General features: G+C 42.7%; 1 protein-coding gene across 7 annotated transcripts in view; it reads right to left on the reverse strand.

Annotated features, from left to right (window-relative positions):
* nbeal1 (neurobeachin like 1) overlaps positions 1–20144 on the reverse strand; it is a 248860-nt gene that overhangs the window by 111627 nt on the left and 117089 nt on the right. For all 7 annotated transcript variants that reach the window (XM_033024391.1, XM_033024389.1, XM_033024388.1 and 4 more), the window contains 8 exons: positions 17929–18509; positions 14073–14205; positions 11862–11981; positions 10661–10964; positions 8031–8116; positions 6941–7030; positions 4562–4739; positions 1587–1720 (listed from right to left, as the gene is read on the reverse strand). In XM_033024391.1, coding sequence (XP_032880282.1) covers positions 1587–1720; positions 4562–4739; positions 6941–7030; positions 8031–8116; positions 10661–10964; positions 11862–11981; positions 14073–14205; positions 17929–18509 — 1626 coding nt within the window. The remainder of the gene's footprint in view (positions 1–1586; positions 1721–4561; positions 4740–6940; positions 7031–8030; positions 8117–10660; positions 10965–11861; positions 11982–14072; positions 14206–17928; positions 18510–20144) is intronic.

The following is a 20144-nucleotide window of genomic DNA, read 5'->3' on the forward strand; positions in this document are numbered from 1 at the left end:
ACCATCATCCCCTCCAAGCTGGTTATGAAACTCACGGGCTGGGTCTCCGCGCATCCCTCTGCAATTGGATCCTCGACTTCCTTATCCATAGACCACACAGTTCGAATTGGCAGAAACACTTCATCCTCAGTGATAATCAGTATGGGAGCACCTCAAGGCTGCGTGCTCAGCCCCCTGCTCTACTCACTCTATACTCATAACTGTGTAGCCGGACATAGTGCAAACTCAATTTTCAAGTTCGCTGACGACACCACCGTTGTGGGACGAATTACAGATGGTGATGAGTCAGAGTATAGAAGTGAGATTGACCGACTGACCATATGGTGCCAGCACAACAACTGGCTCTCAATATCAGCAAAACCAAAGAACTGATTGTAGACTTTGGAAGAGGAAGATTGTGGACCCACAATCCTGTTTACATCAATGGGACGATATTGGAGAGAGTCAAAAATTTCGAATTCCTGGGTGTGCATATTTCCGACAATCTTTCCTGGATCCAGCACACTGATGCAATCATAAAGAAAGCACATCAGCACCTCTACTTCCTGAGAAGATTACGGAGATTCGGTATGTCAAAGAGGATTCTCTTGAACCTCTACAGGTGCACAGTAGAGAGCATACTGACTGGTTGCATCGTGGCCTGGTTCGGCAACTTGAACGTCCAGGAGCGGGAAAAGACTGCAAAAACACTGCCCAGGCCATCACTGGCTCTGACCTCCCCACCATCGAAGGGATCTATCGTAGTCGCTGCCTCAAAAAGGCAGCCAACATCATCAAAGACCCACACTATCCTGGCTACACACTCATCTCACCACTGCCATCGGGAAGAAGGTACAGGAGCCTGAGAACTGTAACGTCCAGGTTCAGGAACAGCTTCTTCCCTACAGCCATCAGGTTATCAAACACTACAACCTCATAAGCTGTGAACTACAATAGACTATTATTATTATTATTATTATTGCACTGTTATTGTTTGTTCTTTTTATCTGAGTTTTTGTTATATTATTATTGATTATGATTACATATTCTGTTGTGCTGCAGCAAGTAAGAATTTCATTGTTCTATCTGGGACATATGACAATAAAACACTCTTGACTCTTGACATCTATCATTCCAGATTCTGAAGCATTGGCCATTCCCACGATAGGCAGGACAGCAAGTCACTGACAATTCAACTTCACTACAACATATAATCCAAGTGCAGGACTAAGCAACCTGTTCTCATTTATGCACCTAAATTCAGTTTAATCAACCAAAATGTAATTTGACCTCAGCAACTGCTTCCTGACAAATCCCATTGATGTTAAGTTAGACAGATACTAAATGTCAACATTAGTGGCAATGAAACAATTATACCTTGAAAGGGGGCTACCATGAACCCAGTGGAAATGATTCTTATAGAATACACATTGGTGGAACATGTGGGCATATTGTTCGCCACATTTTGCAACTTGCAAATTTTACCAATATCATGATATATTTTATACTGTAAATCAATAACTGTATCAATGCCAAAATGAATGACATTCTATGACTAAATTCTATGAGTGGCCTCCTGTGGTGGCATAGAAAAATATAATCCCTACCTTTTGCAATAAGGCGCCTAAAGTGGCTACTCCATGGGATTGAAGCATGTTCTCCTGATTGATTGGATGTCTTCGTATGAAATGTTTTATTGTCAAGATAAAAGTAGCCACGGGGTTCTTCTCCAGCCTGGCCTCTAAATTACAGACAGGTATATAAACACTCATGAACAATCACAGCAATATTTATTTTGCATGGAAACTTTGCTAAAATGCAAGACAAAGACATGTTCTAGCGCATCTGAATTTTTTTTTAAATTACGACTTTGTTAAATAATGCCAGGGATTTTCAGTGTTCGAACAATCCATATTGTTCCATCAATCGACTACACCAACAAATAAATCAGTAATTCATCTTTAGGTTATCAAACATACATTATTAATACTGCATTGGGGAGCTAAATGACCATTAATACAGACGCTCAAAAATAACAGCTAGATCAAAAGCCACATGATTCTCATTGTCCATAATTTTACACCATACTGCTGACACACCTTCATCTTAAGATTGTCATCATTCACTGCTTAAAAGAAAAACTGATCTGAAAAAAGAATAATAAGCCAAACCATTCAGAAGGTTGCCTAAGGTATTGCCAACCTTCTGGAGAGACTTCTTGAGAATCCCTTTGAAATGAACTGTTAAAATATAATTGTTCAAAAACATGAAAAATTTGAAATTAAGTAAACATTAAATTAAGTCCTTCCATCTTCAAGAGGAAAAAATGTTTTCATATTAATGACTGGAAATAATATTCTAAGCTTGAAGAATTTTGGGGGTTCTTTTGGACTTTCAACTGGAAAGGCCTTTTGGTTCAATATATTAAAATAGGCCAAAATCCTGTAACCAAGAAACACACGTTGAATTTACTGATTTATATTGCTCCTGTGCTCCCATGCAATCTATGCGGCAAGCTAAGCACATGCAGAAGGCAGACAATAAACAAATAACAAAGCAGTTATAAAACATTGAAATTCCTGCACTGCATAATGAATCAAAAACATTTAAAGACCAATAAAATTCTCTCAAGGACATTCTTCCTTTAGTTGTGCCAATGCAAGGCATAAATCAATAGGGTCAAAGTGCTGGAAAAACTCAACGGGTCAGGCAGCATTTCTGGAGGACATGGATTATATCATGTTTTGGGTCAGGACCCTTCTTTAGACAGATCTGTTCAAACGTTCTGACCCGAAACATTAGCTATCTATATTCTCCTATACTATCTGCAGCGTCACTCCACCACTGTCTTATTTTGTAAATCAAAATCTACAGTTCCTTGTATCTTCATAAGCCAAAAGGGTCCAGGATTAATGGAAAGCACCAGCAATTTGGAAGTTGAGTAAAATAATCAATATACAGTGCCTCCATAATGTTTGGGACAAAGACCCATCATTTATTTATTTGCCTCTGTACGCCACAATTTGAGATTTGTAATAGAAAAAAATCACTTGTGGTTAAAGTGCACATTGCCAGATTTTATTAAAGGGTATTTTTATACATTTTCATTTCACCATGTGTTTATACATAGTCCCCCCCATTTCAGGGCACCATAATGTTTTGGACATATGGCTGCACAGACGTTTGTAATTAACACAGACGTGTTAAGATGGCGGCGCCTCGCGGCAGCGGCCTCTACAGTCTGTCTGTCTTTTTTTAAATGTTTGTCCTGTTGAGTGTATAGTTTGGTTGTAGTTTATATATTGTTTTTAGCAGTGTATATGTGGGGGGCAAATTTTAAATCTCTTCCCTGTACGGGGACCCGACCTTTTCCCTGTCGGGTCTCCGTTGTCGTTGGGGCCTAGCACCGTGGAGCGGTCTCCAACCGGAACGACCTGGGGACTCCAGTCGCGGAGCCTGCGGACTCACCATCGTGGAGCTGGCCGGCTTCGGAGCGTGGAGAGCTGTGGTGGCTAGCGGCTGCAACCCGACTTCGGAGCTTCGGAGGCTCCTGCCGCAGGCCCGGTGGACGGTGACATCGGGAGCTCACGGGTCCCTGGTGGGAGACCGCTTTACGGAGCTCCCGCAATGGAAACTTCTCCCGCCCGAATTGCAGTGTTGAAAACGATCCGGAGCGGGGCCTTACATCGCCCGGCGCGGCTTTAACGGCCGCGGGATTGCCATCGCCCGCCGGGGGCTTTAACATCGGGAGAAGAATGGAAAACAGGAGAGACAATGACTTTGCCTTCCATCACAGTGAGGAGGAGATTCACTGTGATGGATGTTTGTGTAAATTGTGTGTCTTGGGTTTTTTTCTTGTTTGACTGCAGAAACCAAATTTCGTTTGAACTTCAATTGAGCATGCCTTTTATATGCTGTAGAGAAAACTGAAGGGGACTATCCCTCATAAGCTAAAGATGGCTGCAATACAGGCCTGGCCTCTGAGCATCACCAGAGAAGACACCCAGCAACAGGTGATGTCCATGAATCGCAGACTTCAAGCAGTCATTGCATGCAAAGGATATGCAACAAAATACTAAACATGACTACTTTCATTTACATGACATTACCGTGTCCCAAACATTATGGTGCCCCGAAATGGGGGGGACTATGTAGGAATGTTACAAATATTACAAATCTCAAATTGTGGAGTACAGAGACAAATAAATAAATGATGGATCTTTGTCCTAAATATTATGGAGGGTACTGTATTAACATATACAAGCCAACTCAAAAGAAAATTGTTTCTTTAGAAATTGGAACAGTAGTTTTTGCTTCTCTTTGGGTCTTCATGATCATATTGAATGGCGGTGCAGGCTCGAAGGGCCGAATGGCCTACTCCTGCACCTAATTTCTATGTTTCATATAATCAACTGGTAAAATAGGAAATAGAGTGATTAGAGGAATTATATACAAATAAATAAATACAATGAGAAAAATCAGACAACAATTTGGCAGCAGCAACACTTTTATCCCGAGTACGTGATAAAGTGCAATACTAATATTATAACACAAATTTAAAGTAATTATCATTAAGTCTCACCAGAAGCCCTTGTTGAAGGAACCACCACCCAATCACCTTCAGAAGGGGGCGGTGCTTCAGGAGTCATTGAATCAGTTGCCACGTGATCATTTTTCACACACCCCTGACTGCCAAGATTGCTCATTTGCTCCAGCAATGGGAATAGAAGATTGAGCCCACCGATGCAATTGATCATATCCTGGTAAGAAAGTTAACCATGAAGAACTGCTATTAATGCATTGAACAATATTTAAAATGCATGGTGATACAAATTCAATTTAATCTAAATTTCAATATATTTTGCCGACCCTCGCATTTGCCCCACACCAACAGTTCTAAATCGAGTTCCGTCACTGCTGAGTTTCACTGGTGCTTTCCATTTAATAGACTAAGTGATAATGAGAATGCTATTTGGATAGAGAGAATGATATTATGGGAGGGGAAAAACAAATGAGGAAAACCCCAAGTGTTCAAATCAATATTTCTTTTATACCTCTGGTTTGCAAACTAATTGTACGTTAGATGATTAGGTAAGCAGGCAACATTTATTTTATAACAGGTAGACTCAATTTATGAAATGGTTTGAATTGTTCACAGTTGAACGTAGTCTTATCATCAAGATAAGGCCACTTGTCCAAAAATATTGGATGTCCCAACCAAGTTAAATGTAGAGCCTGATAAATGACATTGATAGCACTAGAGGACACCTAGCACCATGCATACTACACAGGGAACAGCTTCCAAGACAATTAATGTATTAATAAAGTACAAAACTGATAACTGTTAGATTGACCTTTTCCATGAACTATATGGCTGAAGGAGTACTTATAATCCCCAGGATCAAAATTTAAATGCGATGAAGAATGGAACTAAGTAACTAAGACTAAGCAATTAAGGAATGTGTAATTATTCAGACCATTTGGAGTATTGTGAGCATTTTGTGGGCCATATCTGAGGAACGGTGTGCTGGCGCTAGAGAGGGTCCAGAGGAGGTTTACGAGAATGATCCCAGGAATGAATGGGTTATCATATGATGAGCGTTTGACAGCACTGGATCTGTATTCGCTGGAGATTGGAAGGATGAGGGGCGACCTCATTGAAACTTACCAAATAGTGAAAGGCCTGGATAGCGTGGATGTGGAGAGGATGTTTCCATTAGGGAAAGATTTTAGGACCAGAGGCCAGAGCCTCAGAATAAAAGGATGTATCTTTAGGAAGGAGATCAATCAATCAATCAATCAGTGCAAGTGAAATGAATTTGCCAGCAGCGGTACAATGAAAAAGAACACACAAAAACACAATAAAAATGTAACATAAACATCCACCAAAGCATTCATCACTGTGGTGGTAGGCACAAAATTTGGCCAGTCCTCCTCCATTTTCCCCTGTGGTCGGGACCTCAACCCTCTGCTGCGGGCGTCCAGATGAGTAGACAAGGTAAAGTCCAGGTAAGTCCTGAATCGGTGCCTCCCCACCGGAGACCGCGGCTTCAGGTTGGTGTAGCCGCAGGCCGGCGGTCGAAGAACTAAAGTTCCCGCCACGTTGCAGCCGGAAGCACCGCAGAAGCACCAGTGAGGGACCCCGCTCCCGCGGTATGGTAAGTCCCCACCGCGCCCGCGGTAGAAGTTGGCCGCGGGTCAGCGGTTGGAGCTCTTCTCCTCCGGGGTCCCCAACGAGGGATCCCAGGCCCAGGACGCCGCGCTGGCTGGAGCTCTGCAGACCCCGGCTTCAGGCTGCCGCGGGCCAGCGAACGGAGCGCTCCCCTCCGGCGAGCCCCGGCGAGGGCTCGCCCGCTCCGTGACGAGAGTCCACACTGCTCCCGCAGCTGAAGCCCCGGGCGCGTCTCTAGGAAAGGCCGCACCGATCCTCGATGTTAGGCCACGTGGGAGGCGACATGGAAAAAGTCGCCTCTCCGTGGAGGAGGCGACCAAAGCGGTTTCCCCCTTACCCCCTCACACCACCCCACACACAAGAAACACAGAGAAACATTAAAAACATACATTAAAACACACTACAAAACAAAAAAAGTATAAAAAACTAACACGCTGCTGGCTGGGCTGCCGGCTTGCAGCGCCCCCACCGACCAAATGCCACTGGATGAGAAGGAATTTCAAGGTATGGTGAATCTGTGGAATTAATTGCCACAGAAGACTGTGGAGACTGTCAATGGATATTTTTAAGGCAGAGATTGATAGATTCTTCATTGGTACGGGAGTCAGGTGTTACGAGAAGGCAGGAGATTGGGCTGAGAGGGGTAGATCAGCATGATTGAATGGCAGAGTACACTTGATGGGCCGAATGACCTAATTCTGCTCCCATCACTGATGAATTTATGAATACAAACTCCTTATGCTGATAAGTCCTCAATAATTATAACCAATGCTTCAATAACTGAAATACCTTAATATCCCAGTTGACAACTTTATGCCCAGTCAGTCTCCCATGAAAGAGATTAGGTGACAAATCAAGGCAGATAGGACTTTTGCAGGCCTGTGAAAATGTAGAAGAGTGTTAAAATAAGACCTATTACAATTCTAGGAAATAAAATATTTTGTTCCAAGCTACAAGTGAATATATTTGTTTTATACCATTCGAGACTACAGCACTATTCTGGACAGAGATTGCTGTTATTATTCCTGTCCATCTATATTATGCAAGTATTTTTATGAAACATATGTAGCAGTCGACCATTTGGCTCATTGTACTTAATCTGTCATTCAATAAGATCATGGCTAAGCTCCTACCTCACCCCACTTACCCATGGCTCTTGATCTTTTGAATATACTTAGTACCTGAGCTTCCACAGCCCTCTGGGGTAGAGATTGCCAAAGGTACAGAGATCTCAGGGATGAGAAACTTCTGTTCAACACCATAATATTTTACCTTTGACCTAATATAGGTTTTAATTCCTGAAGAAAGATCCTGACCTTAAACTGCATCTCTCCATTTCCCTCCACAAGAGCTCATTCAGCAGTGTGGGTTTTTATTCAAGATTGTAGCATCTGCAATCTCTTGTGTCTCTTTTAATTTATCTTTGTAGCTATGGTTGGACCATCTACCCTCCTGGATTTTGCACTTTAAAAGGGGTATGTATTTGTTGTAAATATGGATAGTGGCATTTTAAGAAAGTTTGCTACTATTCTTTCTAGGGTAAGGAAGGGCGACTTGCACCCATAACCGAAGAATCCAGGCAATGTGTTATCTCAGCTGGAGAGCAGTAGCAATACTGCCACATTCTGAACTCAAGATAGGAATGTCAACCAAGATTAAATTCTTCCTTACTAATGACCAGACATCACTGCAAACCTTTTAAATGGGGATGCCCCCAGACATGCAAAGTATTTTATCACTTATCGCCTGGGGATGCCCAATTTCCACAAGGTTAATATCTTTAACCGAGAAAGGTGATAGGCAAAACAAAAAGGAAAATCTTTAAAAGAGAGATTTTTAAGATCCAAGAGTAGGATCATAAACTTCATAAACCACTTACTTTTGGCGTGTAATGGAGGAGCAGTTTATTTGTGAGGTCTGTAAGGTCCGGCTCCTGAGTTTTCAATGGAGAAATGCAGTTTGGGCCTGTCAACATCAAAAGTTCCCATATTGTCATCTGTTAATCTGTCCAGAGTCATTTTCAATATTGTTGTAAAAGCTGTTGTCATCACTTTAATTGCAATGTAAATAATCAAGCAAAGATTCAATCAAATGTTTCCATGCCAGATAATTATCCAACACCATGCTGATGTCATTCACACAAAGTCTGAAGAAACTTAAGTGCATTTTTTACCATATTGTTTCAAGTTGCATATGGTGACGGCTCAAATTTAAGATCAGAAAATAAAGTTCAGAATAAAATAAACAGGGAAAGTTCAGAGTGACGAATCAGAAAATGCCATCTAATACGTTAAACTGTCCTGAAACAGTATACATAATTGTATACTTTATATACATTGCTTATAAAGTAGCTTATGGGAAAACAAAAAATTATGAATCAGCCTCAGCTGAAACATAGAATCTAATTCTGGAGACAACATGTTTGGAGGATACTCTGGGCCTGGGGGACAATATGAAGGAGCTCCAATGCAACGGGGGAACTGAATTACACGGAAAGATGGCCAATTTGAGGTTATTATATATATATATAAATCCAATCTTTTAAGAGCCTCAAATTGCCCATCTGTCCGTGTAATTCAGTTCGCTCATTGCATTGGATGTGTGTGTGTGTGTGTGTGTGTGTGTGTGTGTGTGTGTGTGTGTGTGTGTGTGTGTGTGTGTGTGTGTGTGTGTGTGTGTGTCTGTGTGTGTGTGTGTGTGTGTCTGTGTCTCTGTGTGTGTGTGTGTGTGTGTGTGTGTGTGTGTGTGTGTGTGTGTGTGTGTGTGTGTCTTGGAAGGGTGCAGAGGACGTTGACCCTTTACAGCACCTTTTTCCGAGGATGGGAAAAATCAAATACAGTAAAGCCTTATTTTAACAGACCCCTTTATCACAGTTTTTGGTTACAGCAGACACACCTGCCGATGCCCACAACTCCAACAAATTCCCAGGCCCCAGTTTCCGACAGCACCCTCAGCTGGCAACGTGCACCAGCAAGTCTTTATGGAGGGGGTAAGAAGCAGAGTGAACACATCGATGACAGGAGGCGGCAGAGGTGGAGGTGGTTGGGGGAGCGGGGGGAAAGAGGCCGAATGGATAGAGCGATGGCAGGAGGAGGAGGCAGCGTTGGGGAGGGTGGGAAGAGGTCGAGTGGACAGAGCAAAGAGAGGAGGAGGGAGGAGGAAGCGGCAGTGGAGGAGGGGGAAGAGGCCGATCCAATTGCAGCTCATGTTGTAACCGCTAGCCATCAGCGCTTTCTTCAGGGCGCTGCCACTGACAGGACGCGCACGTTACTGTGGGGCTCCCTCCCCTCCCACCCGTTGCCGCTTCTTTCTGTCAGCCCGTTGTTCTTTCCACCCAGCCTCTTCCTGCCCCATCGCCTCCTTCTCCCCTGGTGTCGTCGACATACTCCACCTTGGCAGAGGTGCAGACAAAGCGACAGATGAGGAGAGGGAGCCCTGAGCGCGTCATGTTGGTAACCGCGGCCTGAAGAAACTGTGTCCTGCAAGATGAGCCGCAACATCAGCTACGTCAACCAGTGAAGGAGGACTCGCTGGTGCAGACCAGCAGCATTGGTGCCTAGTTTTAAGGTGAAATGAAACAAAGTGATGGAGTAACAGCTGACCGAAGCAGTCTGAAGGGTACCGACATCACCTATTCCTGTTCTCCAGAAATGTTGCCTGACCCGCTGAGTTACTCCAGCACTTTGTGCCCTTTTGAGTATTAACCATATCTGCAGTTCTTTGTTTCAACTACATACAATTATAATACCTTACTCAATTATAGCACATAATCGGCAATAATGGATATTATTATCCTTCCCCCCCAACCCCCCCCCCCCCCCCATTGTCCATAATAACAAGGCTTTACTGTCCTAGAAAGTGCATTGCTTTGAGATGAGAGGGCCAAACTTTTAAAGGAGATATGCAGTGCTAGGTTTTTGTTTTACACAGATGGTGATGAGGGCCTGGGACACATTGCCAGGGGTGGTGGTGGAGGCAGATAGGATAGTGGTATTTAACAGAATTTTGGATAGGCATATGGATATGCAGGGAACGTAGGGATATGGATGTGCAGGTAGATAAGAGATGACATCATATTCAGCCCAGTGTTGGCCATAAGGCCTGTTCTTCGGCTGTACTGTTGTATGTTCTAATAGTTCAAAATTAATGAACGATTTTTAAATGAGAACCATTTTGCACTGTCATAAGGGTCAGTAACCTGGGAACATAGATTTAAGATTACTAGCAAAAGACATATGGTGAACTGAAGAGTAAGGTTATTTGCTGCATCTTTCATAAGGAAACTATGACAGGAAAAGAGCAGGGAATTGGTACTAATTAGATAATATTCCCTTCAAAGAGGGCCACAGACACTGGGGAAAATGATCTCCTTCAGTTCCCTTGGATTTTCAACTGAGATAGGTAACCTCAAAAATTGTGAAATCGATCTCTTAAATAAACAGTGTTGGCAATAATGCAACGTTTGATGAGGTGCAACGTATTGGGATGAGCTAGAAAGCTGTTGCTCACCTGCAGAATGGAGTGCCTTTACTTGCGAGGGCTGTAATGCATCGTGGAAGACTAGGACGGAACCAAGCTGACCTTCCAGAGAAGTTGGAGAACCCCATTCACAATCCTGAGTTCCTGCTGAAATGAATTTCGTCACCGATTCTGGTTTGCCCAACAGTCCACTCCAGTTTGGAGGAGAAAGAATTGAGCTTAGTGATGCCCTTCCAGAAGGAATAGACAAAGAGAACGGTGGATCTGGGATTTGTGACGGAGGAGGGGTGGTAGTCCTCTGTCCAGCCGATCCAATGCAACATGATGTAAAAGGCTTAAGATGGGAGGAAACATGTAACAAATTTCAGTACCGATGCAACTTGACATTATTCAGAGAAAGCACAAAGGCTTGAATTGAACTGGACAGTGACCACTTTAAGTAACAGTAAACACAATTAAAATTACAACTTTAATATTTAAGTCTGAAGATGGGTCCCGACCCGATCCATGCTCTTCACAGATATTGCCTGACCCGTTGAATTGTTCCACCACTATCTTTTTTCACTTAATATTTAGGTGTTTGGTTAGGTTAAAGCTTCCTTATTATATCAAAAAATCAAGCTAGCGACTAGTCATCTCTATCACTGAGACAGAGATCAAGTGTCAATAAGTGCATTAAGTGACCCACTATAGTGACATTTTGTAAACAAACACAGATCCTTACACGTGCAAAAAAAGAGTTCGCAGACTTGTTACTCATTTTCATTAAACTGTTTGTTTCAATATGCCAGGGAACTATCCGATTCACCTCTTCCCCATTGCAGACATTGGATTTTGTCTATGGAACTGGCGCACTACAATGTTGAGAAGAATTCTGCAATCTGTATCTCTCTTTGCTTTACAATTTGGTTTGATTGAATTTATGTATTGTGTTACCCGATATGACAGCAGGCAAAACGAAGCCTTTCACTGTACCTCGGCAGACATGACAATAATAAATCTAAACTTTCATTGCACATCCTCTTGCCCTCTTCTCCTTACTGCACACCTTGTACAGCACCCTGCTGAGTATACTCTTTAGAATGACCATGAGAAATTTCTTAAATTCTTGCTGGTCTAAACATTGAAAAGCCTCCATAAATATAATCTGAAGTATATTACTGGAATGTATTTCCATTAGCATAAGAACAAAAAGGAAAACAATCTATTCAATTAGATAAAAGAACCTTACCTCATTCAGAATGGGAAATTTTAAGGGTGCAGAGAGTTTCTGCTGACCATTAACGTAGATGTACACCAGGCTCTGACCAAAGGGACGCTTTGCTGGGAAATGTACCACAGCTATACTGTGCTGTTAACAGAGAGAAAAAAAAATCGGAGCTTACTATTGCAAATTCAAGTGTTGTTCCATTTGCAGCATTTGCAGCACTCCTCAACTTAAACACATGTGCTTTGGACTCTGCCATGGGAAGAAGTTTCTTACAATCCACCCTGTTTTTAATCGTCTACCCTATCACTAGAGTAAGAATTGGGCTGCACAATGGCACAGCGGTAGAATCGCTCTCTTACAGCGCCAGGCACCCGGATTCGATCCTGATCACGGGTGCCGTCTGTACAGAGTTTATATGTTCTTCTTTTGACTGTGTAGGTTTTCTCTGGGTGCTCCAGTTTCCTCCTATGTTCCAAAGAAGTGCAGGTTGGTAGGTTAATTGGCTTCAGTAAATTGTCCCTAGTGTGTGATCGTTGGTCTTCGTGGACTCGGTGGGCAGAAGGGTTCGTCTCTAGGCTGCATCTCTAAACTAAACTAAGGATGTCTTGGGTTTGAGTTCTACTAAAGAGATATGATCCTGGCTAACAATTCAGACCTTTAAAAATATATTAATCTGTACCTCCCTCTAACTTCATGAGGGAATGCTAAAGTATTCCGTGGCAAAACTCTATTCTCCCCGGTGACTTAGATAGAAACATAGAAACATAGAAAATAGGTGGAGTAGGCCATTCGGCCCTTCGAGCCTGCACCGCCATACATTATGATCATAGCTGAACATCCAACTCAGTATCCTGTACCTGCCTTCTCTCCATACCCCCTGATCCCTTTAGCCACAAGGGCCACATCTAACTCCCTCTTAAATATAGCCAATGAACTGGCCTCAACTACCTTCTGTGGCAGAGAATTCCACAGATTCAACACTCTGTGTGAAAAATGTTTTTCTCATCTCGGTCCTAAAAGATTTCCCCCTTATCCTTAAACTGTGACCCCCTTGTTCTGGACTTCCCCAACATCGGGAACAATCTTCCTGCATCTACCTGTCCAACCCCTTAAGAATTTTGTAAGTTTCTATAAGATCCCCCCTCAATCTTCTAAATTCTAGCGAGTACAAGCCGAGTCTATCCAGTCTTTCCTCATATGAAAGTCCTGACATCCCAGGAACCTTCTCTGTACTCCCTCTATGGCAAGAATGTCTTTCCTCAGATTAGGAGACCAAAACTGTACGCAATACTCCAGGTGTGGTCTCACCAAGACCCTGTACAACTGCAGTAGAACCTCCCTGCTCCTATACTCAAATCCTTTTGCTATGAATGCTAACATACCATTCGCTTTATTCACTGCCTGCTGCACCTGCATGCCTACTTTCAATGACTGGTGTACCATGACACACAGGTCTCGTTGCATCTCCCCTTTTCCTAATCGGCCACCATTCAGATAATAGTCTACTTTCCTGTTTTTGACACCAAAGTGGATAACCTCATATTCATCCATATTATACTGCATCTGCCATACATTTGCCCACTCACCCAGCCTATCCAAGTCACCTTGCAGCATCCTAGCATCCTCCTCACAGCTAACACTGCCTCCCAGCTTCGTGTCATCTGCAAACTTGGAGATGTTGCATTCAATTCCCTTGTCCAAATCATTAATATATATTGTAAATAGCTGGGGTCCCAGCACTGAGCCTTGCGGTACCCCACTAGTCACTGCCTGCCATTCTGAAAAGGACCCGTTTACTCCTACTCTTTGCTTCCTGTCTGCCAGCCAGTTCTCTATCCACATCAATACTGAGCCCCCAATACCGTGTGCTTTAAGTTTGTATACTAATCTCTTATGTGGGACCTTGTCGAAAGCCTTCTGAAAGTATTTTCATTCTTCAAGTAAACAGTTGCAATCACAATGCTATTTGTGGGACCTTGCTGTTTGCAAATCAGTTTTTCAGACCAAAACTGTTTTGAAATGTCCCAATGCTGTGCTAGGAGCATACATGTTAACAATACACAATTGCAAGATAGAGTGTACAGGCTGTTATATGCAGTTGAAACTGATTATGAATCTCAGGGGTTTGGCTGTTCATCTGAAAATGTGTACCAATTTAGTTGTGGCTAGAGAACAAGAGGTCCATGTAATAAAATATTTACTAACAATAGGTCTTTCAATCCTTGTTCTTACCCAAAGGGAATCACAGAAGCAGTGGTCAGGCAGCATCACGGTCATGTACTCTTTCTTTGTGCAGACAGCTACCATCAGCCCTCCCGAGGAGGTCAGAAATGCTTCAAACCCTGTCCCAATGGCTGTGAAAAAACTAGAATGCATGCACTGTTAAACATTCTTTTCCGTTTATGTGGGAAAATTCTACTTTGTGTACTTTTAATTCCAGAAAAAATAAACACGAAAATATAATTTTATACATTGTCATATATAAATTTGCAGTTTAGCAAATCAAAAATTTGAGGATTTAATTTATACTAAGATGATGCAATCCACTTAAATGTGGCTTGTGATGTATTAATACTACAGCTTCTGATAATGTTCATTATATGTTAGAATAATGATGTATCTGGCCTATAATTTCAATGCAAGACTTGAAATAGTAATATTAACACTCAATTTGTTGGATTGATGTAAAATATCTGAACCCAATGGGGTGTGGTGGCAGGAGGAACGATGGTGGCAGGAGGAATGATGGTGGCAGGAGGAATGATGGTGGCAGGAGGAACGATGGCACAATGGGCTAAGTGTTCGGTTGGCAACCGGAAGGTAGCCGGTTCGAATCCCGCTTGGAGTGCATACTGTCGTTGTGTCCTTGGGCAAGACACTTCACCCACCTTTGCCTGTGTGTGAATGTGTGTGAATGTGTGTGAGTGATTGGTGGTGGTCGGAGGGGCCGTAGGCGCAGATTGGCAGCCACGCTTCCGTCAGTCTGCCCTAGGGCAGCTGTGGCTACAGAAGTAGCTTACCACCACCGAGTGTGACTGAGGAGTGAATGAATAATGCGATGTAAAGCGCCTTGAGTATTAGAAAGGCGCTATATAAATCCCATCCATTATTATTATTATTACTGGAACTCCACATTTTGGGTGTTAACATGTTTTGAAAATCAAAAATCCATGGGTGCTGAAAATCTGTCACTTGCCCAAGCAGTTGTCCCCACGTGCCTTAAAACCACCTCCATCGTGCCGGTGCCAAAACACTCCACTGCGGCAAGCCTCAACGACTTCCGCCCAGTTGCACTTACTCCCATCATCACCAAGTGCTTCGAGAGGCTGGTCCTGGCACACCTCAAAGGCTGCCTACCTCCTACACTGGACCCCTATCAGTTCGCCTACCGCAAGAACAGGAGTACGGAGGATGCCATCTCAACGGCACTTCACTCAGCCCTCTCCCACCTCGACAACAGAGACACCTACATAAGAATGCTGTTCATCGATTATAGCTCAGCATTCAACACCATTATACCCTCAAAACTGATCACCAAACTCAGCGACCTGGGCATCGACCCCTCCCTCTGCAACTGGATATTGGACTTTTTAACCAACAGACCCCAGTCTGTTAGGTTAGACCACCACACCTCTTCAACCCTCACTCTGAACACCGGCGTTCCACCGGGCTGTGCGCTGAGCCCCCTCCTCTACTCCCTCTTCACCTACGACTGCACACCTGTATATGGCACTAACACCATCATCAAATATGCAGATGATACAACGGTGATTGGACTCATCAGCAACAACGATAAGTCGGCCTATAGGGAGGAGATCCAGCTCCTAGCAGCATGGTGCGCTGACAACAACCTGGCCCTTAACTCCAAGAAGACCAAGGAGCTCATTGTAGACTTCAGAAGGTCTAGGGGCGGCACACACACCCCCATCCATATTAACGGGACGGAGATGGAACGTGTCTCCAGCTTCATGTTTCTGGGGGTCAACATCTCCGATGACCTCTCCTGGAACCACAATACCTCAACTCTGGTCAAGATGGTTCACCAGCATCTCTTCTTCCTGAGGAAACTAACGAAGGTCCATCTGTCTCCTCAGATTCTGGTGAACTTCTAACGCTGCACCATCGAGAGCATCCTTACCAACTGTATCACAGTATGGTATGGCAACTGCTCTGTCTCCGACCGAAAAGCACTGCAGAGGGTGGTGAAAACTGCCCAACGCATCACCGGTTCCTCACTCCCCTCCATTGAGTCTGTCCAAAGCAAGCGATGTCTGCGAAGCACCATTGTCAGTGCAGCATTGTCAAGGACTGCTCTCACCCCAGCCACAGTCTGTTTACCCTCCTCCCATCCGGGAGGCGCTACAGGTCTCTCCGTTGCTGGACCAGCAGGTCCAGGAACAGCTTCTTCCCTGCGGCTGTTACATTACTTAACTCTGCACCTCGGTGATTGCCAGTCACCACCCCCCCCCCCCCGGACACTACTTCCCCCAGATAAATTGCACTACTACTACTGTATGTACGTATATATATTTATTGCTCATATTCTATGTTCGCTCTTCTGGGGAGATGCTAACTGCATCTCGTTGTCTCTGTACTGTACACTGCGCAATGACAATAAAGTTTGAATCTGAATCTGAATCTGATTTAAGGTCCTTGGAGATGATAGTTCCAAGAAACTTAAAAGACTCCACAGATGTGACTGTGGTGTTGTTGATGGTGATATCCCACATGGAATGAAAACAAACCCATTCTGGGTGAAAGTTCTGAATTTAAAAAGACTCAATTCACAGAGCACCTCCAATGCTGCAATTTAATCTAATCATCCATAAATGATGCAAAACTTGAAACTAAAGCAATAAAGTAATTAGTTTAAGTGAATGGTTATGTTTATGTATGTATTGTTAGGTCTGTGTGCCATTGTATGTAACAATTGTATCTGCACTGATGTACAGCACTTTGGTCAACACGAGTTGTTTTTAAATGTGCTATACAAATAAATTGACTGACTGACTACCACTATAGTAAAGTCTACTACTTATAACTATAAACTTTTATCACCAATCACTACATAAACTTGAAACATTTAGGCAACTTTTATTCTTGGGCATGCATGATGTTCATTTGAATAATTCATTTTCCCATCAATATAAAATGCAACAATGTCCAATATAAATTCCAGTATGTATATGAGAACAACAGGAATTTGAGAGATTTCGACAAATTCTACGACACACAAGGAACATTTCATGAAATACGGTAAAACTCAGAGAATCTGGCTCCCTCGAAATTTTGTGGCACGGAACTGCCAAATTTTCTAGACCATTGATTGTTGCTCTTATTAATAGCCCAAGAAACTTTAATTTCACTTCTTTGTTAAATGTTACACTGTAGTAAAATAATTGCTTTAATGAACCCATTGAGTTTAAAGACCACAGAAGCTGAATACTGGTGAGTTTAAAGGGAATGGGAAATAAATCTTAATGAGTTTCTAGAATACCAAAACCTTTATAAAAAAAATAACTGCAATTGCTGAAGGCCAATGGAATTACCGAAACTAGTGAACATTAAGATGCCAGTTTTATTGGAGTAATTGAACACAACTAAATATGACCAGAAATTCTTCATTTTTCTCCCCGATTCAGATTTGTTGCAGAGAAAATCAATTCAACTGGAGGAAATAATAGTTAAGAGTCGATCCAGATCATCATCCAGTTACAGAATCAATATACTGTTAGTCTATTCCAAGCACAACAGATTGTATCATCAACTTTGGTTTGTTGTTTTCCTGGCAGTTGGCAGTTGGCTGTCTTAGAGCAAAATTTCTCCAACTTAAATATTCTTAAAACAAAAATTATTAAATAAAAATAAAAATAATAAAACATTCTTTTTTTAAATGTTCTATGATTTTACTCCCAGAATGTTTGAACTTTGTTTAGGTTTGCATTTTAAATTCTGGCAAGACTGAAAAAGGACAGATGATAATTGTTACCTGTCCCAACAGCAATTGCTGGATTAGAACTGCACAGTAAACATTTGAGCCAATTCCATCCTGAAGGGAAAAAATGTGAATTAATCAATTGTTTCCTACCTGTACAGCTGTTTCCTCTTGCATCCTTTTCCAAACATTCCACTTGCTCCTTGCCCCTGATCAAGACACAGCCATGCATAGAAGCTGAAACCATAACCAGGCCAACGCTGAATAGTGGGCACCATAATTCCCGCCATGCTGTGGAACAGGTTAAAGTACTGTAGTGCATTATCCAAGCCCTGTTTCCGGGCTATGCCAAGTATTGCACGTGTCATCGGAACTACGCAAGGGTGGGCTTGTTTAGTGTCATCTGTTCTCAGCATCCTCAACAACTGCAAGATTTCTCCTGAGCTCAATGACTGGCTGCCTAAAGCACCCAACAGTCCGATCAGATTCTCTGCACACGCGTGGTGCAGTCTAGTGTGGCAGTTCAACGTCACAAGGATATGGCTCACTATGCTGGCATTTACACAGAACGTGCGACTTTGACGATTGATGCAGCATATCCTCTTCAACCAATCGGAAACAAAGATTTGTAGCTCAAAGGAGTCCAGCTCTGGGAGCCACTGGATAAGTAGTAAAAGTGGTTGGACATTGCTGATCCCAAGCATTCCAACAGAGGTATGATCACCTTCAACAGCCTGGGGACATAAGCAGAAAATGATACAAATTACACAGAGAACTAACGATGTGCAGAAGTGCAAAGTCAGGGGTGAGATTTCTCCTTGAGAGATTATGTTTCATAAACTACTGTCATACGAATAACACCGGTGGCAAATCTATCACCACCAGCCTATAACATTCAAAATTAACTGGGATCTATGCAAGATTAAACAAGGTTGTATTCCAACTATCTCCTTCCCTGGTAAAAGAGAATAGAAAGTGTTATAGAAAGATACAGCATGAAAACAGGCCCTATAAGCCCACGATTGCACCAACCGTTGACCCTATTTAGACTAATCCTATGTTAATCACATTTTCATTCTTCCTATATTCTCATCAACTCTTCCCAGATTCAACTTTGCCACTCAAAAGGTTCTCAAAAGGGATCCACATTATTCAGACAGGGCTTTTGATTGAAGGTTAAATATGATTTCCAATGTAGATCAGTGTATTTGTTCAACTGAAACCAATGAATTTAATAGCAATTGAAAATAACATCTTAAAAGAGCTCTCATATTAGAGTAAACTCAAAGGAACTTAACAATTGACATATGTAAGGCAATTTTCACATTGAAGGATTGTCATCCACTTCTGACACTATATGCTCAATGATATTTACTCTTATGCTGCAAGTAACTTCAATATACAAATCAATCTGGATACGTGGAGGAAAGGGAGATGAATGGGCAGTGGAAGTCTGGTTCAAATCCAAGTACGTTTTAGTCATAGAGTGATAGTGTGGAAGCAGGCCCTTCGGCCCTACTTGCACACACTGGCCCTTCTACACTAGTCCCACCTGCCCACATTTGGTCCATATACCTCCAAATCTGTCCTATCGCTGTACTTGTCTAACTGTTTCTTAAATACTGGGATAGTCCCAGCCTCAACTATCTCCTCTGGCAGCTTGATCCATACATCCACCACCCTTTGTGTTTATACCCCTCTATAAGATCACCCCTCATCCTACTGCGCTACAAGGAATAGAATACCAGCATACTCAACCTCTCTTTTAGCTCAGACCCTCGAGTCCTGACAAAATCCTCGTAAACCTTGTTTGTACCTTTTCCAGCTTGATAACATCTTTCCTATAAGACGCTGCCCAGAACTGAACACAATACTCTAAATGCAACCTCACCAATGTCTTATACAACTGCAACATGACTTCCCAACTTCTATATTCAATACTCTGACTGATGGCCAATGTGCCAAAAGCCTTTTTGATTACCTTATCTACCTGCAACTCCACCTTCAAGGAACCATGCACCTGCACTCCTAAATCCCTCTGCTCTACAACACTCCGCAGAGCCCTACCATTCACTGTGTAGGTCCTGCCCATGTTAGACTTCCCAAAATGCAACACCTCACATTTCTCTGTATTAAATTCCATCAACCATTCTTCAGCCCACTTGGCCAATCGATCAAAATCCTGCTGCAATTCTTCACAACCATCTTCACTATCTGTAAAAACACCCACTTTTGTATCATCAGCAAACTTGCTAATCTTGCCGTGTATGTTTCCATCCAAATAATTGATGTAGATGACAAACAGTAACAGGCCTAGTACCGAATCCCGAGGTACACCACTAGCCACAGGCCTCCAGTCCGAGAAGCAA

Source organism: Amblyraja radiata, chromosome 7, assembly GCF_010909765.2.
Source record: "Amblyraja radiata isolate CabotCenter1 chromosome 7, sAmbRad1.1.pri, whole genome shotgun sequence".
In the NCBI taxonomy this organism is placed as follows: Eukaryota; Metazoa; Chordata; class Chondrichthyes; order Rajiformes; family Rajidae; genus Amblyraja; species Amblyraja radiata.